The 26130-nt window shown below is 41.9% G+C and overlaps 1 protein-coding gene and 1 long non-coding RNA gene across 4 annotated transcripts in view; one reads left to right on the forward strand and one right to left on the reverse strand.

Moving 5' to 3' along the window:
• Nucleotides 1-26130, forward strand: part of VMP1 (vacuole membrane protein 1) — a 59068-nt gene that overhangs the window by 13427 nt on the left and 19511 nt on the right. For all 3 annotated transcript variants that reach the window (XM_023939348.2, XM_023939346.2, XM_086860030.1), the window contains 3 exons: nucleotides 250-360; nucleotides 11417-11584; nucleotides 15549-15680. In XM_023939348.2, coding sequence (XP_023795116.1) covers nucleotides 250-360; nucleotides 11417-11584; nucleotides 15549-15680 — 411 coding nt within the window. The remainder of the gene's footprint in view (nucleotides 1-249; nucleotides 361-11416; nucleotides 11585-15548; nucleotides 15681-26130) is intronic.
• On the reverse strand, nucleotides 6696-13106 carry LOC147649635 (uncharacterized). The gene is made up of 2 exons (XR_015278598.1): nucleotides 13019-13106; nucleotides 6696-9831 (listed from the first exon to the last, which is right to left on the reverse strand). It is a non-coding gene; the product is annotated as an uncharacterized LOC147649635 (long non-coding RNA).

Here is a 26130-nt window from a genome sequence, read left to right on the forward strand (position 1 = left end):
ACCTGAATTTCCATCTGTCTCCTTGGAAACTTGCTGATTCCAAGATGTGAGGGGTTCTTTTGAAAGTGCACTGTTTCCTCAACATGTCTGTGCTTTCAGTGTAATAAATTGCAAACAGAAGTATTTAGGAGTGTATTTCAGTTGTTATGATCCAGATAAATGTCCTGATTAGCTTGTAGCTTAATTTTTCTCCCTTGAAGATATCAAAATTTACATATTTTTTCTTTTTTTGTGACTTTCCTTGCTCAGTATGTGCAGTACATGGAGAAGAAGTTCTTCTGGTGTGCCTACTGGGTAGGATTGGGCATTCTCTCCTCTGTCGGGCTTGGAACAGGTCTCCACACCTTTCTGCTCTACTTGGTAAGAATATTTCCACACCATGTCCTTTCTGAACTGAGTACTTTAATTATTGCATGTTTTAAAAGAGGTGAATAAATAAATTTCTGCAGGTTCTGAACACTAAATACCTCTAAAGTTGGTGCTCTGGTGAATGCTGCTCATGTTCTACACTGCATCACCTTGTTCTGTAGTTTGTAAGCTCTGTGTTTGTTGAACTGTGGATATCAGCCTGCTGTTGGTTAATCCTCACTTTGAAACAATGAGCCAGATCTGCAAGCTCTGTTCTCTAATCTCCTCATTTAAATGAAGCCTGTTCTACTGTGTGCAGCTCATGTGTTTCCATTTAAAATCTTTCAGAGTATTTTTTTAGTAGCTTAAAATGATCATTTTTCTAACTGAAGCCAGCAAAACAGGCAGCTTGTTTAAAGTTCAGTTTGTATTAATTTTGCTTTGAAAATAATAGCAAGAACAATGTTTTTCTATGAAGATAAAATATGAAAATTTGCATGATGTTGTTTATCTCAACTTAGCTATGAAAGTCAGGGAAATGTTTGGGTGTGTTTTGCTTTTGGCCATTGGATTAGTTCCTGGGTTATGAAACCACTGTCCTGGATTGAAGAAAAGGATTCATGGCCACAAAATAATTAAAACCAGTTCATGCAACAAATGTCATCTTGTATTTGGAACAATTACAGATGTTTACTTTCAGAGCTGCTTTAATCATTAACAATAACACAGAAAACACTACGAGAAATTCCTGCCTTTCCCCCCAGCAGGCAGTTTCTGGGAGATGGAATGGCATGGGATGAGCAGCCTCAGAATTACTCTGTGTGTAACTTCTGTCCTAAAGATTGTGGAAAGGAATTCCTGCTAAACAAAACCAAGTTTTTGCATTGAGCACTGTCAGACCCCAGGCCACTCCAAGGTGATTTTGGCACATGAAATCTTCCTAAGACAGCATCACTTCTCTTCTTATAAGGGGTGGAACATTTCTTTTACTCTAGATTTAAAAATCAAAGTTCTAAATTACTTCAATGTAGTAAAAATAAATTCCATAACGCATCACCTTGACTATCCTGTGGGATATGTGAACCTTGTGGAGGTGCTTAGGCCAGGACCTGAGCTGACACTGAAATAATTTCTAGAAAATACAACTTCTCAGTTAGTTTATCAGTAACTTATGGTGGGTGTTTGGGAGGTTAACAGCCTCCCAAAGGTTATAGGGATGTGTCACCCAGGAAAAGAAATTGAGTTTAATATTGTTAGGGAAGGTATTTATTTGTAACATAAAAGGGAAGATTTCACATAACTTTGTTAGGAGGGGGAAAAAGACTGAGTAGATTATACTGAGTAATTAGAAGGTGGTTATAGAGTAAAATGTAATAAAAATGTACTATCAACATCTAAAGTGTAATACTTCAGGAGAAATACTTGTTTGCTTTAAGCATATGAGGCAGATAAGCATGTTCCTGTTTCACTGAGGGAATTCCGTGAAGGCAGTGAGTGTAGGAAGAACGAGAAGCCAATATTCATTTCCCTTTTTTTTTCTCCTGAGCAAGATTTAGTGATTAGCATGTCTGCTCAGGTCAATTAACACATTCTGGGCACTGTCTGAGCATCTCATGGTTTACACCTCGGTGGAAGCCACGCGTTTGTTGCCACTAGATGGCAGAGGGAGTGTAAAAACAGCAGCTCCTGGCCCTAGCAAACCGTGTTTGCATTTGAAGTACCTGAACTGTTAATATTCTTATCACTGCAGCTGTACCAGCAAGGTGTGCATGGAATATGTTATCACTGTAGTGAAACAGTGCTTGATACCTGCTCAGTGGGAGAGGGAACAAGGAGTACTAACACGAGGCTACTGCTGCAGCTTTTCGGGGTGAACCCTTTCAGAGAAGTGTTCTGAATTTAACCCATCTGGAAACAATGCCATTAGAAGCTCCAGCTCTCAGAGGGAGGAGTTATAACTATTTTGCTTTGTTATTTGTACAGCAGTTTCCTCTAAAAGTAGAAACGTGACACATTAAGTCAGGCTCTCAATATCAATTTCTGCATTACCGTTGATCTACTTTTCATGTTCCATATACTTTAATTATATTTTTTCATAATGGTAAAACTTATTATTCTGTTGACTCAAAGAAATAAAAAGTTACAAAACAAATCCTCCCCTGCTTTAGTGCCTGGATTTGCTGGCAATAGAAAAGAGACCCAGTAAGTGCTTTCAAATTGCTTTTAATTAATTGCTCATTTTAAAGCTGTATGTACAGGGAGATTGTTGGGAATGCAATTACACGCTGGGAGAACAATGCCCTTGGGCCCACCCATGTGGTGCTGAGCTGTGCTGGGACTTGCAGCATTGTCTGTGCCACTGAGGGAGGGCACGTGGAGGAATTGATGGCATGTAGGCACCTGCTCAGGCTCCTTCAGCTGTCACACAGGTGCATCTGAATTAAATAAACTGGATTATCCATTTACTGGATATGGCCATTCCCAAGCTGGGCAGACCGTGGAAGTGGTTATGCAATGGCTGCAGTATTTGAATGACTCTGATGTTTGCTTTCCCTGACCTGCTTAGCAGTTTGTCCAGTGTTGAAAACTGGCATTTGTCTGGATCCTCAGAGCATCTCTCTCACCAGCTGCTTTTTGGAGCTGCATTCTGGTGCCAGGAGAGATCCCAGGGTTAGCTGAGAAGAGAGCACTTGGAAACAGTTTGCTAAAAGTAGAATTTAAAGCAGCCTCAGTGTGGGAGGGGTGTTGCTGCCTCAGGATCATTTCAGTTCACATCTGATTTGGGATTTTTTTGGTCACCAGTCCTTGGTGCAAGGAGTGGCAGGTTCAAGCATGTCAGTTTGATACCAGGCTTTTAATTGCTGTTCCTGTGATTCGAGAGCTTTCTCTATATTAGAAAGGGCCTGAACATTGATGTGTCAGTTCCTTGTTTAACACTGCTTTCTCAGTTGTTGCCAGCACTGGATGTAAAATCTGACATGGCTTTTTGGGAAACAATTCTCGTGCTGCACTTGGCACTGAGCTAAGGGCTGGCACAGAGCAGATCTTCAGTGCAGGAACAGGGAAGCAGGCCACTCTTCCAAGAATCCTTTCCATTCTGACACTTTCAAAACAAGTCTGCTGGCTTATTTTCCTGAAGCCCATTAAAAGTTTTTCACAATTCTTTAAAAACAACCCTTAAAAGTAGTAATCATGATGTGGTTCTGTAGGAAATAAAACTATTATGATTAATGACTCTAAATACTGGTTTTAGCAGTACATGGCTTTTTCCTCGGTCCTGAGATGTTTTCTGTTGGTGGCAGATGAAAATACGAACAGCATGAATCACCTCATTACCAGCAGAGGATGGCTGAGGGTAACTCATGAGGAATTTTTGGTGTTTGTACATCTCTGAAAGGTCTTTGCTGCGGAAAATGAATGAATGAGGTGGCGGTGCCGGAGGGCTCCGGAGCAGGGGACAGTAGGTGGAGAGCTGGGCTGGGATCACAGGCTGTGGCCATCCCCACCCAACGCTCTGCCTCGTGCTTTGGTTTCACTTCAGCTCCGAAAAACGGATTGTCAAAGACGTGGCCAAAATAAAAAAAGTGCTTCAAACGATTGGTTAACACATCGCCTCTCCCTGGGGATGTGAAATCCCTGAAGGGATGAATGGCACCGAATTCCTCACCCTCAAAAGCTCAGGGCGAGCTCTGGCTGTTGGCACTGTCGGTGTTTTTGTTGTTTAAATGTGGATTTTGTTTGGGTTTTTTTTTTTATTTTTTGTTGTTTTTTTTGCTTAAATGTGGATTTTGTTTGCTGCTGCTGGAGGGGGCAGCTGCTGAGGGGGTTTGTGCTGGTGGCCGGACCCTGGGCGAGCACAAACAGGAAATGTGAGCTACAATAGCAATGCTTGTGCCGAGGTCCAGCCCGGATATTTCAGCGCTGGAATATGTGAGTTTGTCAGGAATTCTTACAGGGCTGCTCGGCAGCAGAGTGGAAGAGGGCACAGCAAAAATAAAGATCAGAAATGAGCCTTTTAAAGAGAAAAGTGAGTCAGAAAGGCAGTCCCCTTATTGCCAGTGCCGCCCTGAGAGAGCCGGGCTGGGTTTGTGTGGCTTTGAGGGCTCAGCATCTCACTTTCATTCTGAATTGGTTCCCCTCAGCCAGGGTCACACTCTGGCCTCCCCAAACAGTCACAGTTTGCAGCTGAAATGAGCCCTGTGTTGGCCCTGCCCAAACTGGTTTAGGTTAGAATTTGAAGATTTGAAAGCCGGACACTTGTGCAATAATGAGTCCATTATCTTGGAAAAGAAGATGTTGGTGGTGTAAATAATTTTTAAAAAAACAAACCCACACAAATAAACGGTTTCCTGTCAGGACTACTGAAAGCTTTTTAAAGTCAAACTTAATTCCTTTTAGTTCTCTTGTTCCCGGAGCTGAGCTTGTAAGAGGACTGTGATAAAAATTACTAAAGTCCCTCTTAAAAGAGAAGCTCACAAAACAGGACTTACTCCACTTTTATGAAATAGACAGAATAATTTCGAAACCCACACAACTTATTCTCTCTTTTTTTTCTCCATTTACTTCCTCGTGACTAACACAGGAGTATTTTCATAGTAATTATCAACTTCAGGAGAGGTTTTGCTCTTTCCACGCAGATCATTCAAAACTACTGTGAGTAACCCAGAAAAATGATGGTTCTGTGTGTAAAGGAAAAAGTGAGAAACAAAAGCTGAGCTGCCTGAGCCAGGTGGGAGGTGCAGCAGTGCTCCCCTTCCCAGAGCTGAATTCTTTTTGTGAAGTGAGGTGTTCATTTCCAGCCCTCACTGTTCTCCAATTCACACATCAACTTGCAAGCCTAAAACAAAGGAAATAAAGGGTTCTGTTTAATACCTGTGCTCACATTACTGCTATTGAATTGCTGAGGTGGATGAAAGAAAAATACGTGGAGGGTGCAGAAGACAAAAATTAATTCTAAAATAAGTTGAAATGGAGCCTGTTTGTGTTAGGGTCCTTTTTGTCTCTTACTCTGTCATTTGTTTCTTTCCTGTCTTTAAACTACTTCCTCCAGCTGTCCTAAGCTTTCTACAATGAACTGAAATATCCTGGAATACATGAATCAACATAAAACTTATTTAAAAATAATTTTTTGTAATTATCTCACCAGAAATTCCTGCTTGCAGCACACCTGGGCCTGTGTTCTGCTTGAAACTTCAGTATTGATATTAATAATGCTCTGATGAACTGGGAGGGTCTGCTGAATTAACTGGACACTGCTGCTAAATCAGTTGTGCAATCTGGGTGTTCCTTAAATCTTCTGGTGGCTCACTTGCATTTTAAAAATCTGAGATGAAAAGTGGTGTTTTCAAGGAGAAAAACGTTCATTTGAAGCCTTGGTCCCTCTCAGTGCTTCTGTTGCTGTGTCGGATGCCTGTAGATACCTACAGAGCACTGCTGGCTTAGCTCAGACTGTGCAAGAACAGTCCTGGGGTGATGGAGGAGTTAATGGGACTGTGAAGGAGTTAATGGGGTGGTGTCTGCACCCTTCTTTTCCTCCTGAAGGTTGATGGACTTTACCTTTTAGGAGCTGACGCCCTGTTTTCATTAGTTGCTCTCCACTTCCTCAACGTTTGTTCTGTCAGATCTCTGCCAAGAGGGCACATTGTGCTTTCTCCTCATTTGCTCCCTTGAAGTTTCTACATTTTTTTTGTGGGATTTTTTTATGCACAGCCTGAACTTTATACCTTTCATGTTCTGCTTCCTGGAGCAGGTTGAAAATAACGACAGTTGTTCAGAACAATCTCTAATTGGAGATTCTAAAGCCAATCACCATTACTGGTAGCAATTTGAATAATGAGTGGATGGCTAGGGAAGGGCAAGGAGAGAACACTGACAGAGTATTTTATTGATGATTTTTTGTCAGCAGCAGAAGGTAAACTTGAATTCTTGCAGTTGTGCCTCCCCCTGACATGATTCTGTTCCTATAGAAAGTCACGCATGCACAGCCTTAAAAAAAAATCTGCTTTTCATGTTAGTCCTTAGAGCGGCACCATGGGCCTTTACAGAGGCAGTGGTGCCATGTGCTGCTCCCTCAGTGGCTCTTGGTAAGTCAAATTCAGAGTTTGTGGCCGATCATTTGGAATTTCCATCAGCTCTGCACTGTGGGGCGAAGCTTGGCTGAAGTGGGAATAGAAACTTAACCACAGCCACGTGAGTGTAAAATTAAAACACGGCTTGAAATGCTGTGGAGGTCTTCTAAACCCATCCCTGACCTCTTGATGGATGTTTGTGTCACTTGAGGATGCTCTAGGTACAGGATCCTCCGTCCCCAGCCCCCATTTCGAGCCAGCACCACATACCAGACATTATAAAATCATGAGACATTTTAATCTCGGAACACAGGCAGACAGACAAACTGCACATATTTACCAGCCACCTCCAGACCAAGCTTCTCCCTCTTAATCACAGAGCAGTTCTCTCTGTGGGTAGTTGTCCACTGCTGTCAGAGATAAAAAAGATGCTGTAACTGTGGTGTGGCTTTCTGGAGAGGTGTAATGACTTCGTGGATAAGTATGGGATGAGTCGTGGCCTGGGGCACCACTCAGAGGATGTTTCCCATGAGAAGCAAGCTTTTATTTTTCCAATTTATCTCCATCAAATACATTATGACATGTTCCCCCCGTGTGCAAAGGCTGAGTCTTGAACCCAGTGTGAAAAGCAGCGTATCCATGGAGGAAAACAGATTTTTAGTGCATTAAGTTCAGCAAGGAGTTCAGGGTAATATTTTTCTTGCTGGCAGACATATCACTTTTCTTTGAGAAACGTTTCTAAATTAAAGCCAGTCTAAAATTATATCTTCCCCTAAAATAAAAGGTTAAAATTAGATGTGGTTGTTCTTGTATCACTTGAGCAGCCTGGCTGTTCTGTGAAGGGGCATGTGAGAACCCAACATTTGATACAAGATTTGTTTGGAGCTTTAATTGACTTCCCAGTCCAGGTGCTCAGAAAGATTAATAATGTGAAAACACAATTCATTTTTAATTGGATATTCAGTCACTTTTCCTTATGGTGAAGACTTTCTGCTGTAAGCATTATTCAGATCAGCATGTTTTTAAGGATTTTAAACTAGTTATTTTTTTTACATGTAACTGCTGTCTCTTTCTACTTCCACAGATGAATTTTCAAGCATAATTTATAGATAAAAAGATTTTTACTTTCCAGAAATTTCTTTCTGTGCCATTCCAACATGGGTACCTTCAATCACTGGAATAAAACTCCTTTGAAGGCCTGTGAGTTCAAGAGTTCAAAGTTACCTTCTCTGAGACATTGGGGCTGTGCAGACAGGGATTTCCAAACTCCCCTGAACTGCTGTTGCTAAGAAATAGATTTATGTTGAGTTCATCTCGATGAGCAAATCTTGTCTTGTTTGATTTGCAAATTGTACAGATATTTCTAACACATCACATTCCGGCCTGACCACAGGCTCCTTCTGGTCGTCAGCAGTGGCAAGCGAATGTTTCTCACCCGAGTCAGCAGAATGCTTCTCAATTTCTCCTCTGCTATCCTTTGTTAGTGCCTCCTGCAGCTTCAAAGGAAAAAAAAAAAATCATTGGAAAAGGGTGAGGGAAAGACAGTTGGTGTCCAGGATCTTGCATGCCTTGAGTTTCAGTGACTTTTCCTGGTTTGGCCAGGAGCACATCTGAATCCCCTGGGATTTAGTGTTTGGTGTGATGGGGTTTGAAGCAGTTTTGCAAATGCCCTTTTCAAAGGTAGAGTTGCAGTCACAGTCCAAGAGGGACATCTGAGAGGACTTCCCCGAGTGTTTGAAACAAACTGACCTATTGCAGGGAGAACAAAACACTCAGTATTTCCTGCAGGCCCACACAGAGGAGGAGGAGGAGAGGGTGCAGGTGTTATTTGTGAAGAGAATTAAAAAACTGGATGAGAATGAATCCTCCTGGGTGTAGAGTCAGGGGTTTTTCAAAGGTGGCAGTTCCAGCCAGTTTGAAGCTGGCTCCATTCAGAGTTAAACCATTACTAAATAGAAATGCACCCCTCCAATCCTCCTGCTCCTCCTCTCAGCCCTCTGCAGCCCTGGGCCTGTTCAGCCAAGCATTGTTTGGAGGTGCTTGGTACCCTGGGCTTTGGGGAAGCTCCAAAAGCAGATGTTGGGGGTGTTGCTGTGATGCTGCCAAGCCTGGGACAGCGTCCTTGTGACCTACAGGACACCAGACACAGGAGGAGGACACGGGATTGCTCTGCTCCCCTTCAGCCTGCTCCGGTTCCATCCCACACTTCATCACTCTGAACAAACCATTTGCACTTTATTCCTCATTCCAGTTCAAATGTGGCTTCTGTGGCTTCCACCACTCCAACTTTTTTCCGTTATAGAATTGTTTACATTGCTCTGGGAGAGTTCTGTTCCCTTGGCCTGGCCTTCAGGTGGCCAGCTGTTTTGGGAAATGCCTTCTTTTTTTTTTCCATTGGCTACTCCCTGTGAAATTTTTCCTTTTTCAGACATTTGTTGAGACTGGGAGGGCTCTCAACAGGAGGGTTTTGAGGTTGTTCAGCCACTTCCAAGGTGGCAGCTCCACTGGGAGAGGCTCCTGCAACATCTCCAGTTGGGCATTTTGTCCTTGTGTACCCCCCCAGGATTTAGGACCTGCTTTATCCACCTTAGGTGGACTTTGGGAAGGAATTTGGGAGATGCTGAAGCCTTGAAAGGGCTAAGGGCCACTTATTACTATTGATAGTAGTGATTAAAGTTGTCTCTTGCTATTATAGATCAGCTGGTTGTAGTTCCTCTGTGCTATGGTGTGTATTCCAGATTTTGTGGAAGTGAGCCCCAGCTCTGGATCCCCTTGGCCACAGCCTGGAGGGAGCTGAGGGAACAGTCATTTACAATTCAAACACGAGGGAATTTCCTCCATGCAAGGCTGCCTTTCAGGAGAGTTTCACTGCAAATTTCTGCAGGTGAAAACCATTAATTTTAGGATGATGGCTTGAGACCAATTTTTTTGGCCCAAGGTAGCTGTTAGACATAGGGAGGGGCAAGCAGAGAATGGCATTAAATTCCCTGAGTTTCAGAATGGAGAAAGAAGTTCTCAGGTTTGCCATAAATCTACTTTACAATTTTAGGGAAGTTTCAAATCTCTTTGCATCTGCCCTTGATGAGTGAAATAGAGAGATGTTACTTATTTAGTTCTGAAGCTGCTGTGGAGATGATCTTGCTACAGGTACCAAGAAGTTTATTGCCAGTAGGGCCTATAGAAATATTAACAATATAAATTATTACTCATTGGTTCATTCTTCTCTTGGTTCAGTCTTTGTTCTCCCTTCCATATCAAAATCTCTCTTGTGTATCAATTTCTGGATCTCCTCTTTTTCAGCTTTATTTCATTGAACCTTTTTCTTCTCCCCAAGAGAGACTGTGCCTCATTTATCATCTCACAGGTTTTGTATTTCTGCAATCCAAAATACACCCAAGCACTTGGAATGAGTCTCCTGTAAAGCAACAAGGAATAAATAAAAGAATTCTCTTGCTATCAGAGCAGCTTGTCCTTTACCATTTGCATGCCAGAAAAATGGGTTTATTTTTAATTGTTTGCATATGACAACAGTAGTTGCAGCTGCCATACAGAAAATATAACTGGTATTTTATTTCAACATTCTTAATTCACTGCCACTGAAAAATTACACTGTGGATGCCATTGCCTCAGTCCAGCGCTCTGAAATGTTGGTGAGTGAACCTCCTCTTGCCAGCAAATCCAGGAGTGATGGAGCTTCCCCTTTTGTGTGGGACCTGCGGTGGAATTTCACCCTTTAATGTGCAAATGAAGCTTTTGGGGGCTGGATGTGTCCCTGGCTCCCGCATTTCAAAGGGAGCTCTGGGAGCCCTGTGCAGCTCTATCACACTTTCCCTCTGTTCTGGAATAAATTGAGCTTTGATTTTTTTTTTTTTGGGGGGGTGGGGTATATCAAACTCCCTTATTGCTCTAGTAAAACCAAAATAAATTAAAATTGCAGATAAAAATGTAGAAGAAAATTGCTGGCAGTATTTCCCAGCACGATGTCAAAACCAATCAAATAATGAATAGCAGAAGTTAAGGTTTGTGTAATTTGTTCTGCACTTAATTAAACTTTTAGATTTATTTAAATTGGTGGTTTTACATAAAGACCTCACTTTAATGCAGTAATTTTATTTTTTTTTCCCTTCCTCTTCCCTGGACAGTGTCTCCATGACCTTTGTTAAGTGATTGTTTTTTAGCTACAATGTTTGGTGTTCAGATTGTTTGAATTGCTTCTCAATTCTTTTGTATTAAAAGTAATGGCAATTCTTTCAGGTTTTTAAACTATGTAGCAGTTCATTTCTTGAATAGATTTTTATGCTTGTTTTATTTGGAGGTCTGTCCAAAAAAATCTTAGAGTGTAAGACAAAGACTAAAATTAATTCAGTTAAATGGTATTTAAATAATGTTTAAGATTTCAATTACACTCCAAACTATTTTTTAGCAAAAAGAAGTAAGGTCACTTTCTTGTTTAATCAGAAAAAAACACACAAACTAAACAACTGGTTGGTGGAGAAAACTACAGAAGTTAAGAAAGTCTCCTGCAAGATGCCATTAAACCCAGTCATTAAAAAAAAAAAAAAATCAATATATAATTTAAATGCCTAATCCTCTAAAAGCAGCAGTAGGGAAAACACCTCCTCTAATAAAGCTGTAGGTCATAAATACCTTAAGGAGAACATTGTAAAATATTTGAAAATCCCTGTTTTTTTAAAAAGTAAGGATTCTTATTTCCTTCTAAGTGGCAGGGCAAAAGCTGAAAGGCTGCCTAACATTTTAGTGAATCAAAAGAAAGATTTCATTTTTTTAAAAGTACATTAGTAGCTCAACATTGTGATTCAGATGCTCTTAAAAAGAACTCCAACAAACAAGAATTTTAAATAAATAATATTATCAATGGTCAAAGTGAGTAACACTAAGTTTTAACCTAAGAACAAATGGTGGGGGGGGCTAATTTTAATTTTTATTCTAACTCACATAAAATACAATTAAAATTTCTTGGGTTTCTTCTTATTTTTCAGGGTCCACACATAGCCTCAGTCACTCTTGCTGCCTATGAATGTAACTCTGTGAATTTCCCTGAGCCTCCTTACCCGGATCAAATTATCTGTCCTGACGAGGAGACAGCTGAAGGCTCCATCTCCTTGTGGGCAATCATCTCAAAAGTCAGGCTGGAGGCCTGCATGTGGGTAAGCCTTGTTTAAAAAACCTGCAATTTGTGTATTTCATTTCTGTGGCCAGCAATAGACAAAAACTTCCCCATCAGCAAAATAATGATGGGTTACACTGCCCAAGGTAATGTGAAAAGTTGCCTTTTTGGTGAACCTTTTGGCCCTGGTAATTTTAATGCTTTTTAATAGGATATTCTTGGGATATTTTTATCAGCTGTGGTGCTTTGCTAAATACCAGCAGAAAACTTGAAGGCTGTTGATGTAGAAAGTAAATTTTAGGAAGGGTATCTGCACCCCAGATCATCTGGCAGCATTCAGGTCTAAGCAAGAAATAATTCCAAAAATTCTGGGCCTGTAACATGAGTGAAGCTGCAGCTCCTCATCTGCAGGACTCAGGCCCTTGTCTCACAGTAAATTAGATTAAATGAAAAAAATAATATTTTTCACATTTTTACATATTTTATTTCTGTTTTTCTGCCTGTTTCCACTTTTCACTTAAAAGCTGACCTGCTTTTCCTGTTGAAGTGAATCAGGGTCTTAGGAAACGCTGTCATTGGAACTTCCTTTCTGTTTTCCTCTTTTTTTTTTTTTAATCTGCAGTTTCTTGTAGAAGTTTAATTTTTGGACAGCTGGGTTGTTCTTTTCATTACATGTAGATCATTTTGAATTGCAGTTTGCACAGATACATCTGCTGTGAACTACATGCCAAATTAACTTTATTTTGCTGCTGACTTCCTGTACTAGCTGATGATTTAATTACTAAATTCTTGGTTGTCCAACTCAAATGCAGAGAAAGGAAATTCTAAAAACAGTATCTGATGCCTGCCCTGGTGTTCTTTAATATATAAGGCAACTGGTCACTACAATTATTTAAATAGCAGCAGTTGTGTTAGTTACAAAAATTCCAGTCAGGTTGTGTGAGTTTAGAGACTAAAATCAAAATAGTAACAGAGAAAGTGGACTCACAGCCCTGTCAAAAAGCAGAGTACAGCTTGAATTTCACTCTTAATGAAAGGCCAGAATTACTTGAATGCTCATTTAGTAGCTAAACATATGAATACTTACAAGACTATAAATATATGTAAGATTTCTTTTTATTTTCTTCCTCATCCCCTGTGCTGAAATCTGTTTAATAGAGACAAGCAATAAAAATGGCATTTACAGCTACGTTTCTAGGGTTGCAAAATAAAAATGCAGCTGAGGGTAAACATCTCTTGCTTCATCTGCAGCATGTAAAAACTGAGCTATGAGGAGAATTAAGTTTAGAAATGAGGGAGCAGAGTTGCAGCCTCTGGAATCTCGTGTCCTCCAGAGCAGCCATGCGGGAGAACAAGCAGTGCCTTCGTGGTCTGAGTTCCTTGGATTAGATTAGGGAAAAGACAAAGGAATAGGAACATTTGTATCCCACTTTTTCACCCTTTCCCCTCCTTTTTCAAATTCCCTGTCAGTTACCTTTGCTCTGAACTCTGTCTCCTCTGGATTTTCCCTCGGGAGCATCCTCTGTCTACCAGTGGTGTCTCATGTAATGTTATGCTTTCTTGGAATGTTTCGTGAGTACATAAACATTGCTTGCTAATTTCCTGTAAGCCAAATCAAGTTGGCAATTGCTGCTGCTGCTTCCAGAGTGTTTCTTTTGTCCTAATTCCAGCTCACTTCTTATGGAAGCTGTGGAAGAGAGTTATTTTGGATTCTGTCACTCTTAAACTAAATGTCCACTTAGCAAAGATAATGGTGACTTCCAGAAAGTGAAAAGGTTGATTTTTGCAAATCATCCCAGGATGACTTTGCAGAGCTGTGCCTGTAAAACTGCCCAGGCTGAGTGTCCTGTGGGGTGAAATGTGAGGATTTATCTGCACAAAGGTCACAAAACCATCAGCAGCCAACTTCAACAAGAGATTAAAATCATTCCTAGTCCCCAGCACATCAGTGATGGCCATTCCTACTGACAGTGAGTGTTGCAAGGATTAAATATCCCTGTGCCCAAGGAATTATTAGGTGGGATGAGAATGATGCTTTTTTCAATCCCTGTAAAAGTTGTCTCCAGCAGCCCTGGCCTGCAGAAGGGCTCAAAAACAATCTCTTAGGTGAATGCCAGTTTTCACAGCCTCCCATCCCACAGGGACAAGGAATTCAACAGTGCCCTATATTTTTAATGTGTTGCAGCCTTTTTGGTTTTTTACAAGAAATAAGGGGAAAGAATAAAAATGTTTAATTGCTTGGGATTAGCAGAACAGGAGGCCTGTGTCCTGAGCAGGATCAAATCTGTTTAAAAGACTCTTTCTAGTGGAGTCATTTCCCAGTTTCCTTTTCTGAATGTAAAAGAATTTTGATTAGCATTTGCCTTTCCAGTTTGTTGTGAGTCCAAGGAATGTCCATGTAAAACTGACATTTAGAGTTAAATGGTGAAAATATCTAATGTTACAAAAAGCAGTTAAACACTGGTTTGGAGCCCTTAATTGCTGCTGTTTTTTTTTTTTTTTTTTCTTTTTCTTTTATGCACTTAAGGAACCTATCTCCAGCAGACATGAAATCATATGATTTTTGTTGCACTTCTGAAATGTTTTGTAATAATGAGCATGTGACTTAGCCAATTTAAAGAAAGTTCATGTCCAGTACACACATGCAAACCTCTTCCTCAGTTCACAGAATGAATCCAAAGCAAATTGGCAGAGCCTGGAGGAGCAATGTGACTTTTTCTTCTTGCATCACCCTGAGAACATAACCTCAAGTTAATTTTTCTGAAGTGTTGTTGCTACTGTTTTCAGGCTTATCTTCCCCTTGTGCCAGAAATATGCAGATTAATGAAGTTCAGCTTGTTGCAGTCATTTAAATTTTTTCTTCTGTGGAAAACAAGGGCATAAGCATTTGAGGCTGTGCACTTTGGGTGCTTAAACTGAGAATTTAACAGCTTGGGTAACTGCGGTGGTATTTAAAACCACAACCTGTTGATTTGGAATATCCACAGCAGCTGGAATTCTTGCTTGCAGCTGTGTATAGAGCAGGAACAAAGGAAACTGAAAAGCTTTCACGTTGCTTCAAAGGAGGAGAAAAGCATTTGTTACTCAGTGCTGACCCTGGGAGAGAAAAGCCATCTGCAGGGAGCACATTCCCTGTGCAGTGCCCGACTATTGTCTCTTACCTGCCCTAAATTTAAACCATCCTGAGTTAATTCCAAGTTCCTGTTCCATTAGCCTCTGTTTATCCATATGTTCAATCTTAGCTTGTCTCTCTTTTTTCCCTTGGTTAAGCTAAAGCTGCCTTTACCCACAAGACTGAAATGAGTCATTTGATGTCCTGAGAAAACAAATACAATTTTCCTGCGGTGAGAAGGCAGCCGTCCTTTCATCTGGGGTTGGCTCCAGCTATCCCAGCTGAAGGAGAGGGAAAACTCGAGCTCAGGCTTTGCTTAACTTTTTTTTTTCCCTTGCTGTAGTAAAACCTGAGCCTGTTTTCTAACAAACACTTGCCCAGAGTCCCATGACTGAACAAGCGAACTCCAGGACAGCACCGGGGAGGAGCTCCCGGATTATTCTGGAGGCCCCTGGGGATGAAGGGCTGTCACATGCTGGGGAATGTGTCTGGCATCATGTGGTGGGGTGAGACACAGCAGTGCTGACTCAGGATGTGTGGGATAGGGATGTGAGGGACACAGGGATGTGGGGGACAGCAGGGCCACCAGCTCCAGCCTCCCACGGCTCTGGCCACGCGCCGCTCCGCGGGGCCCCGGGGATGCACAGGTCGTGTCTGCTTGACCCTGCAACCCCCAGGCTTTCCCCTGCACAGGGAAAAGAAAGGGAAATAGGGATTCAGAGGGAACAGCATTCTGTTGGAAATAATGGGAATTCTGACCTGGTGGATGAAAGCAAACTGCTCCAAACAGCTGGTCTTGTCGGCTCGGAGAATGGCCACGGGATTTGTGTGTGTCACATGTTTTGTGTTTGGGAATAAACAGGAAAATAAATCAGGATTGTTCTTTTCCCAGGGTGCTGGTACAGCCATTGGAGAGCTGCCCCCGTATTTTATGGCGAGGGCAGCCCGGCTGTCGGGTGCTGAACCTGATGATGAGGAGTACCAGGAATTCGAGGAGATGCTGGAACACGCAGAGACTGCACAAGTAAGGACAACCTGCAAAACAACAGAATTAATAAAGCACAGAGCAACTAAGAGGGAGTAAAATAACCATTCAATTTAAATGAGAAGGGGCCAAAAAATCAGTTGGTGTGAGCTCACAAGAGACTTCCCAGGGATGGAAAGAGATCCTGCACTGGGTGGTACCTGTGGTGATGGGAGGACAAGAAGGCAGCTTGTTGAAGCAGATAAAATAGTGCAGCCAAGTATTTGCTACAAGTACTGCAATTATTTAGAGTTCCAAGAACAGCACAATAAAGGTTGGGAGACACTGGGCTGGGAAAACAGGGTAGAGGAGCTGCTGTTCCATAATCCTGGTTGTTCTGGCTGCATTTAAAGCTTCCCTGGGCCAGAGATGATTTTCAGCCTCAGCTCACCCCTTTCAGATGACATTTGCCTGCCTTGCCACTGACACCCTCAGGGACCAGTTTGTGACCCATTCATCAGCCTGAGGAAACATTTTTCCTGATGTGGAAATGCAGCAAAACTGCTCCAAGTCCCTTTTTGTTGCTCTTGTCATTGATTTTCTCCAGGGGTTTAACAGTGCACAGTTTGCTGTTGATGCTGCACACCACTCAGGTACTGCTGTGGATAATTTTTCCTTCAGGTCAGGAGTTTGCATCCTGGTCACAAGTTCCTGATAGTGTTTTAGACGAAATTAAACATTTTTTCCTCATGCTGCTTGCCTGCCACTGAATTTTTCCCTCTGTATTTTTCCTTCTTATCCTGTTTTGTCTGCCACTAAGTTGAAAGGGGTCATGAGACTGCTGTTAAAAACCAGCAGATGCTATTTACCGTGCACTGATGTCCTTAAACTCCTCTGACAGGGTATTTTCTGGAGATAAATATATACTTTATTTTTTTCCCCTCCTTCAAAAAAATGATGAAGCTTTTCCATAAAAGTGGTTTGTCTGGAAATACTGAATGCAATCTAGTAATTCTAACAGTGAACCCTGTGTTTCCCGAGAGCCTCCCCCTGCTAGAAGGCTCCAAAGGGTTTTTCTGCTATTATAAATAGTAAATTCTTCTATTTTTTTAAAGATGCAGCAGGGGGAAAAAAGAATCTGCTTTGTTCTTTACTCTCCCATCAATCTTTGCTTTGCAAAGTAATCCCTTAACTGTACGAAAATCAAGTTGTGGTAAAAAAAACAACAACGAAACCAGTTCAATACATGACTTCAGTATCTGTGTTTACTGAAACTCTCCCAGCAAATTATATGTGTGTACAGTTGTGGGAGCAGCCAGAGATGGTTTCCAGAACGCACAGTGAGATTCTTGGGAAGAAAATTTTTGCTAGAGAGCATTTTGTCAGGCCAGGCCAAACTATAGCTGTATTGACTGCCTGGAGTAAACAAACGGCCTTGTGGAATTAATGAAGAAAAATGATGCTGTTATTTACCAGTACTTTTGATTTTATTTTCTTGGCAATTGAGTTTGGATTGAAGCGTGTTGTTTTGTGGATGGATGGCCAGGAAAAAAAAAAAAAAAATCTTTCAAACTCCACTTGTGGTTTGGTTTCTATAAACTCTTTTAGCATGAGGCTTCGACAATCCGATTAAATTGTATTGTGCTCATAAAACTGACAGTTCAGTTTTTTCCATTTGCTAATGTGACTTCCTTTTTGCTTTTGGCTTCAACCATGTTTTCTCTGGATGTCTGAGGGAGACAGGCCTGCCTTTCCTATGACCTCTGTAAATCCCAATCTCCAGCATAGTTTATCACTCTTTGCTCTGTAATTTGTATTCATGAGCAGCGGTGATGTCTATTTTTAAATTGCTCATTAACAATTGTTATTACCTCCATCAGCTTTCTCCCACTCTGCTGAGTTTGAAGCCTCATATGGGGGCTGTGACAAGTGTCCTGTGCCTTGGGGATGCTGCAAATGCTTGATGCCAAGTGACAGGAGCATTTTTTCAGTATAAAGGTCTCTTTGAATCCAGCTTTTTGGAAAGGTTTGGGAATGGGTGTTGGATGTTGAAGAAAGCTGAGCTGCTCTTTGCCTACAAGGCAGAGCCAGCTGCTTTGACGTTTTTGCTGCGTGTGTGTTGTTCAGAGAGCTCACTGCTGCTCTGTCTCAAAAACAATAGTAATTTGGAGAAACAGATGAGCATCTTCTCTGGTGAGAATAGATTGTGGCTACAGCATCCAGCCTAAAGGATCTGGGAGAGGGAATATGCTTCTGGCTGGGCCACAAAAAAACAACCAGCCAAAAAAGGGACCTAAGAGGATTAAACAGCGTAAAGGTTTAGTGCTCCATTCAGAGTTACACAGAGTAAAATGCCATTTACTTTAAAGAGTCTATTGATGGATTTTCTGTCCTGAATCTCAGATCTGAGTGACCTGTCTCCTTTTGAGAGAACTCATTAACCTGCAGCCAATGCGTCTGTCCTGTACTCTGCAGTAGCACACTTGAGAGAAATCCCCTTATTTTACAGGAACACCGACTTCCCCTTGCTGTGTGTCCCTTTGTGTGCTCACAGCGAGTCCCAGCTCCGTGCAGGGAGTGGCAGAGCAGCCTCGTGGCCGTGCCCTGCTCAAGGGACTGCTTTTTCTTTGTCCCCAGAGCTGCCACAAGGCAGAGCCCAGCACGCCCCGGCCAGAGCAGCTCCCTGGGATTTGTTCATACTTTAAGGCAGCGTTTCAAACCCAGCAGCGTTTCAAACGGCATCTGAGCTGCTGTTAACTCTGTTCCAGGCGAATTCCAGAGTGAAAGAGTGTTTTATCAGAGCTCCCCTTTTAGCCACAGGGAGTATCTCCAGTGCAGCCGTTCAAAGCAACCTCTCAATTAGGGGAAGTGAATGCACTGCTCAGTGCTGGGGCAGCACTTTGCTAATGACACAGTCACAGACGCTTCGTGCAGTTCTGTGTCCCCACACACACGAGCAGGGACTCTCTTCTGCCAGTTTAATAGTTGCTGGTTGGTAATTTTTCCTCGGTTCTCTGTCATGCTGAAACACTTCAAGGCGAGGAGTGAAAAAGCAGCTTTTGGTGCCAGCTTCCCTCAGGGTACTGGGTGACAGTGCGTGGGCCTCGCTGGATCCCGGTACTCCTTGCTGAGAGGGGAAAGTACTGATATCTTTGCATATCTAATCCTTTTAATGGCCGTGAGTGTTTGGCTTCATTAAGTGGCATTTCTTTAAGAACTAATGATTTACACATCGGAGCTTTGCTTCTGTGCAGTCTCGCCACAGCCAAATTTCCATGTAAAAATATTTTCTAGTTGCCTATGTTACTATCAGCCACTGCTGTTTGTTTATTCTCCAAGCTGTGTCCTGCCTCGGGAAGAGCACAGGCTTGGAGAAGGGTTAAATCCATAGAAATGCCGAGATGCAGCAGGACTGGTTTGGAAATGACTGAGTGCCATCTGCACACTGGCTGTCAGTTGTTGCTGGGACCTGTTTTTGCCTCCACTGAACCTTTACTGGTTGTGGTTTGTCTGGCCATCACATGACTTCTCTGAAAATTCCCCCTCCCCTCCATTTCCAGTAAACTGTTTGAACAGGAGTGAGTCAGACTGAAACCAGCTTCCCTGTAACCACAGGGCTTGTTAAAGAATTTGTCAACGTGGACTCGAGAGGGTTTGTATTAAACTGAGCTGCAGCCTCCTGCCTTTGCTCGCATCGGGAGTTCCACCGAGCCCCTTCCTGCTCCCCGAGGGCTGCAAGGGGTTAAATCCCCGGATTCCGTGATGGTGACAGTCACACACATCTCTCCAGCTTTGCTGAAAACCCTGGATCGCTTTTCCTCGTCTTCACGTGGGGTTGCTCTGTGCAGCAGCAGAACAAAGTCCGTGCCACACCCGGGAGAAGCCAGCGCTGTGTTCTGACACGACACTGACTTCACTCACTGGGAATGATTAGGCACGACTAATGAGTGAAATCTCACTTAATTAGCAGCGTTAAAGATGGCCAAATTCAAAACGGATCTCTCCCGTGATTAAATTAACAGCTCCTATCTGATAAGTTCCTGCTTGAAAAGCCTGCTGGCTTGTCTAATCAACAGCGTTTAAGGGTACTTGGTACAGGAAAAAAGAAGTTAAAACAGACCACAGGCAGGTTTTTATAAAGCATTTATCATAAAAATGGAAGTAGAAGGGTCATGTACCATAACCGGGAAACCTTGACTTTTTATTCCTTTTTCTGCTTTCCCAGAAATCACTTGTTGAAACTGGAACATCAAATTCCACTCATCCTTTCTCTTGCTCAGTCTTCCCTTTCCTCATCAACTTCCTCTCTTTATTAATTGTGCTGCACAAGGAGGTTGCTGCTGTGGGTGGTCACCAGGAGGCTGCTCCTCACACCCTGCATTCCTCAAGTTTGATGCCTGTGTTTGTTAATAGCTGTAGGGGAGGTTTCTTCCCTCTTATGGTGGCCTGTAATTAAATAGAAATTCAGAACTGATCCAACCTTGAAGCTTCAGAAACTCCCCACGAGTGCTGGGGAGTGAGGTGGCAAAGTGACAGTGGGTTTTCACACACAGTATAACAAGCGGTGGATACACTGAGTAACAGCTCAGTTTTGAACTGTTCTCCAAAATTATCGAGTTTAAAATAAGTTTTGGAATGAGTCAATGACAGCTTTAAATAAGGGAACTTGATCTTGAGCGCTTCCTGAGAAAAGAGGTAGCAAAGAGTTAAAATAGGCAGAGGGGAGACAATGAGAGCTGTGAGTAAGGAATGTGTAAAGCACCTCCTGGTTGGATTTCTTTGGGCACTGGGTGCCCACATTGTTCTATTCATTTGCACACCTGCTCACAGATAAGGAAAAAATAGCAGAGGGCATTGCACTGATTGCCAGTGGTGACTGGAGATGACTTTTTGAGTTCTGCTTTGAAGTGTTCTTTGTGTCTGTTCCCTAAAAAATTATTTTAATGTTCAGTGTGTAAATACATAAATCAGAAATTGTCCAGGCAGTGGGGAAACCTGGGTTACTTTGCAACATTTTCACTCAATATTAGGTCAGGAGGATTTTCTCAGTAACAAATTTCTCACTTTACAACAGAAATTATAAATAATGTCACCAAATGTACTGGAAAGCTGCGTTTGCACAGTTGTGGAGAAGCAGGTGGTTGAATTTTGTCATTGGATTTTCATGCCCTTTTCTATGTGTGTTGGGAATACTCAACACAAGTTTCTGAGGGGAAAATTTGTCCCTAAATACTTGATATTTCACTCCTCAGTATTCTGAGAAAGACCAATAAATGATCAAAAGCTGGGTCAGAAAATCTGCTTTAAATATTTTTTTAAGGACAACCTTCAATAACTGATAGAAATTCATTATAGTATTATAATCAGGAAAATGGCTGGGTTTTTTTCCCACTGCTCCAGACACTGTTTAAATATCTGTGTTGTACAAGAGTCTGGTATGCAGACCACTTCTCTGAGCTGTCTGGGAACCTCTGTCCCTTCCAGGGAGAACAGGGGAGAGGTTGCACATCTGGGCTGAGAGGGAAGACTTGTGTGTGCTAAAGGCTTTGTCAGCTGTGTCAGAAGTTCCTCACTTCCATTCTATTTTAATCCTCAACTTATGTCTAAGTCCTGTGTGGAGAAACAGTGTTTTTTTCAGTGCTGATGGCTTTGACTTCTCAGGTTTATCAGGGATTGGAAATGCCGATTTTCGTGACTGCTTATGAAAAATTCCTTCCTTACAATGTCTGGATCTTAAACCACCTCAAAATAGGGCTTGATACTTTAGAATGGATTTTTTGAAAATAACAATATTCTAGAATTGGCAGAGCTGTGGCCACAATAATTGATTGCAGTGGGAGCTTGGAGATAAATGAGCAGCTTCAGTGGGGTTTTGGGGAGTGCTGGGATGTTCCTTTACTCCACTCATCTCCTTGCCTGTGGCTGTAGTATCTTGTCATGGAATCACAGAAAAATTCACCTTGAGAAGGACCTGAGGCAGTTTCTAGTTTAACTTTTTTTGGTTTTTTCCCTAATCCAGCTCAAGTTCCTCAGGGCATTGTCTGGGCTGGTCCTGGAGCCCTCCAGGGCTGGAGGCTGCACAGGCTCCCTGGGAAATCTCCCCCAGTGCTCTGACATTCCCACTGACAGCTCCCTTCCCTGAAAATGGGCTGCAGGATCTGCCAGGTCTCCTGGCAGATGTCAATAGAAAGTGGTTGTTCAGCAAGGAAAGCAATCCCTTTATTTTGTGTTTTTGTGCAGGGCTGGAAAGCTGCAGAGTGTCAAAGTGGACACACTGCTGCTCTGAGGAGCAGAGGTGGCAGGAGATGTGGTTAAAGGGGCTACAGCTCTGCAGGACAGATCTGATAAGGCTGAAAGGACATGCTCCTTCCTCTTCCTTTAGGCTGCTTCCTTTAATTGTGTCTCATTCTTTACAAAATTTCTTTATTCTTACAGTGTGTGAAGCAAAAGGACTTTTTTATGTAGAAGTCTGAGGGTTTCAGTTCTAGCTGTGGAAAAAGGTGGCATTAAATTTGAGTTACAAAGCTCACTGAGCCCTAATAATCTGTGTTCCTTTCAGTATTTCCCTTCTGAACCTGAGTGTGATTGTAACAGGCTGAAATCTTGATATTAAAGCTCCTCAGATGGAGTTTGTTGTAAAGAAACATTCTCTGGTTCTTCCCTCGAGAAGGGGGAAGGAGAAAGGAGGGAAATAAGAAGTTCCTACCGTGATCCAGATGATTAATAAAATGAAGAAAATACCTGGAACTTCCTAGTGGAACTAATGGACTGATCCAGAGCTGGTTGAGTTCGTTCCTCCTCCTGTTAATGGGGAGATTTTATTTACCATAAAATGGACCCATAATTTGGAAGTTTCACACTTTTACTCCAAGACAGGCTAAAATTCAGTGACCTGGGAAAGCCAAGCCTGCTGTTGGAATGGACACTGCACTCTGTTGTCTTTGCTCCCACAGGACTTGCAAAAAATTCAGCTCCTCACACAACTCTGTGGGTTCTTTTGGCTGTCTTTTGTAACATCACTTTCAAAATCTGATAAGAAGACAATGTGTTTAACTGTATTTTCTATAGAAAAACTTAAGGTTTTCTGACCCAAGAACTAATTGTAGTTACTCACGTCTGAGTTTACAAAGTCCCAAAGATGAGCATCCTCCTGATTATCTCTGGATTGCAGCAGCACCCCTTAACCTTAACACGCAGCCAACCTCAGAATTTGTATTTGAAGACAAACAGATGTGGAAATACATCTGTGTCCAGCATTCTCATCCTCAAAATGGCCAGGAGAAGAATCCACCTGTAGGTATAATTTCTTGTTGACTTGGGATTTGTCTGTAATATCTACTCTATGTTCATCCTTGCCTACAAATATTCTGATATTGAAGTCTTACCAGTTTCAAGCCCTCAGATCTCCAGCACAGTCTGTTTAATGGGGCTTTGTGGGTGCTGCTGTCTTTCCACAGCTCTTTGAAGAAGCCAAGGCTGTTTTATTGCTGGTTGGTTGCCTTCGTCTTGTACTTTTTAAAACTGTTTTCATGTTCAACATCTATGTCCTTTTCTCTTCCAAATTTTTCATGATTATCCAACTGCTTTTCCAGAATTTAATGTCTCAGAAAACCCAGACTTCTCATGAAGCAAAACTTAGAATCTGGAATGTCTGTCCTATGCCTGTTGTGTGTAAATCCCTTTCTTTCATCAAACCTGGTGCTTGTTTAGTTCTGCTGCCATCCCATCACTGCTTTCAGTAATCCTTGAAACCTTTTTCCAGCTTCCTCCTTTGGAGGTCTCATTTCCCAGACAGGACCTTTCTTTCCCAGATTTCTGGGTGATAAGGAAGTTTAAACCTTACCCCTCACACCCCCTGCTCTTCAGGCATTAAATGGAAACATCCCCTTTTAGTTTTCCCCTTTGCATTTAACTGGAAATATTTTGGAGAACACTGAAACAAAGATCTGTGAGCTGCTATCACAATATTCCTGTTTATAATTTACTTCTGGGATTTGTTGCTTTTGGTATTTTGGGGTGGGTTGAGCAGTGGGTTTTGGTCAGTGAGTGCTGAACCATTTGCAGGGATGTGGTTGTGACCTCCCAGCCTTAGGTACCTCTCTGACTTCTTTGCAGCTGCTCCCCTGCAGTCAATGCTTTATTCCAGGGAGTTAATAATTCCTCCCAGTCCTCTGAAATCCTGGAATCCATTGCCTGACCACAAATGGTCATTCTCCCATAAGTTGTGTTTGATTCCATTGTGTTGTAACAGAAAGCCAGAAGAAACAAAACACTGTGCAGCTCATTTTTAACATAACTCGGATTTTTACATAAAGAGGGGCACTGTCTTTGTAGGCAGCTCTTTGAATGTTAAGGACTATATAATTTTGGTGATCTAAATGGTAGCTTCATACACAGTCTTCAGTCTTTGGGGGGAAAAAATATTCTCCACTTCAGAGTGGATAATTAAACCTTTTTATTATACCAGTAATAGAAATAATGCTCAAATCTTGAGGGATCACACACCAGGGACACGTTTGGCCTGGAGAATCTGCAGGAGGATGAACTTCCCTCTCTCCAGCTGTTCCAGGGTTCTCCTGGAGAGCCATCAAGGTGTAACACATTCAGATCTCTCTCTATGTGCTTTAATTTTTTTCACTCATGCTCCTGTTCTCTGTCAGTCACAAATCCTGTGTACCTCCTTCCAGGCCTTCTAGAAAAAATTATAAATCCTCTAGGCCAGCATCTGCCAGGTGAGGAATATCTGTGGCATTAATACATCCCTGACTTCCCCTGATCCCAGCCTGTGTGACCTCACGAGCAGGGAATTTACAGCATGAATTTGGGATGGAATTTACTCCATCTTTGTGCTAAATCTGCCAATTTTACCAAAGTATTTGTACAGTGTTTGAGGTATTTACAGCAGAAAATAAATGGGAGAGAAGTTTTTCTAGGCCTGAAATCCCTGGAATCTGGATCTGGATCGTGTTTTTCAGAGCTGGGATGTGATGGGAGCTGTTGGTTTTTCAGTGCTCCTAAAATCTGACTGCAACTGTTTGAAAATGAACTGTCACATTGCATAATCTGTGCTAGCTTCAGAGAGCAGAGCTGGGGAAGTGTTACAGGTTTTTTCTGTGGGATTCAGTCCAACTCTGATTATTCAGAGCTCCTTGGATACCTCCAACTACTCCTGTGGATCAATCAACCAGAGTGAGAAAAAAGAGGCTTCACAATTTCAGTGGGAACAATTAATTGTGAGTGTTCTGTTACAGAGAGAAAAGAGGAAAAAAACATTCATTAAAATGATTTTTTTTTTTTCCTCGAGCTTGTTAGTTAAATCTGGTGAGGAGCTAGTTCTTCCTTCACATTCAGAGGAGCTCACCAACTTTACAGGGCGAGGACAAAGAAGAGAGAGATTAAATTAAAAATGGAAACCAAGTAAAACAGAGGGATGGGGCAAAACTTTGTAACTTAGACAAGGTTGTCCATTCTGTTTTTCAGGAAGGACTTTACAAAGGATCAAAGGTCCACATTTACACAGGGCTGCTCCACAGGGCCCATCTAAAGAGGAACACTGGCCTAACATGGAAATTCTCTTTACCATCCCTTTCAGTTTGGAAATTTGGGATTTTTTTTTTGTCCCATGGAGCCACTGGGGTCAGTGAAATGATGAAAAATTCCCTTTTCCTGAGGCTGAGCAGATCCAGGACAATTCCCCCACCCCGAGCTGCCAGCTGGGCCTGGGGAATCATCCCTGACCTTTCCGTGCCTCTTGTTCCAGCCCCGTTCTTGGGATCTGATGATTAACCCAATGAAGTCATGTTTAATCATTTAACCTTCCTCTGCCTGCACTGTGGCACTCACAGGAAATCTATTTCCAAACCCCAAAAATAAATCATCTTTGAAAGGGACACAGTGAGCTAAGGCATCCTGAAATGTTATAAAGAATGAATCACAATTAGCTGAGAGGCCAGTCCAGTCTAGAAACTTTAATTTGGGGGGAAAATGGTTTGCCTGTAAGTAGCTGAACTTTTGTCTCTTTTCATATATAAATAATAATATTTTTAAATCAATAAATAATAATATATTTTTAAAGCAGTAAGTTATGAAAGTTACTTTCTTTTATTTCAAATGCTTAAAACATGGAGAGAAAAGATTGTTCCCCGTGCAGGCTTTAGAAAAGAAAAAAAAAATTGTTGTGAAATAGGTAAAAGTTGTGAAACTGGGGATTGTATTCTCAGAGAAATGAAACTTTTAAGGCTTTTTTATTGTTGCAGATGTCGCAAAGATTTGTCAAACAAAATTTAAGGAAGGAACCAAAGAGAAATAGTTCTGAACTTGTTTCCAAAGAGTAAATGTTGAGGCTGGAATTCATAGTTTTGTTGCAACCCTGGTAGGTTTATTGCCCTGCAAATTTTTCATAGCTGTGATTACATTAGATCATAGAAAATAGGTACCAAAAAAAATGTTTAATTTTGGCTTATTTAGAAAATTTGGAAAAAAGGAAGACAAATTACAAGTTCTTGAGTGA

Source organism: Cyanistes caeruleus, chromosome 21, assembly GCF_971803275.1.
Source record: "Cyanistes caeruleus chromosome 21, bCyaCae1.hap1.1, whole genome shotgun sequence".
In the NCBI taxonomy this organism is placed as follows: Eukaryota; Metazoa; Chordata; class Aves; order Passeriformes; family Paridae; genus Cyanistes; species Cyanistes caeruleus.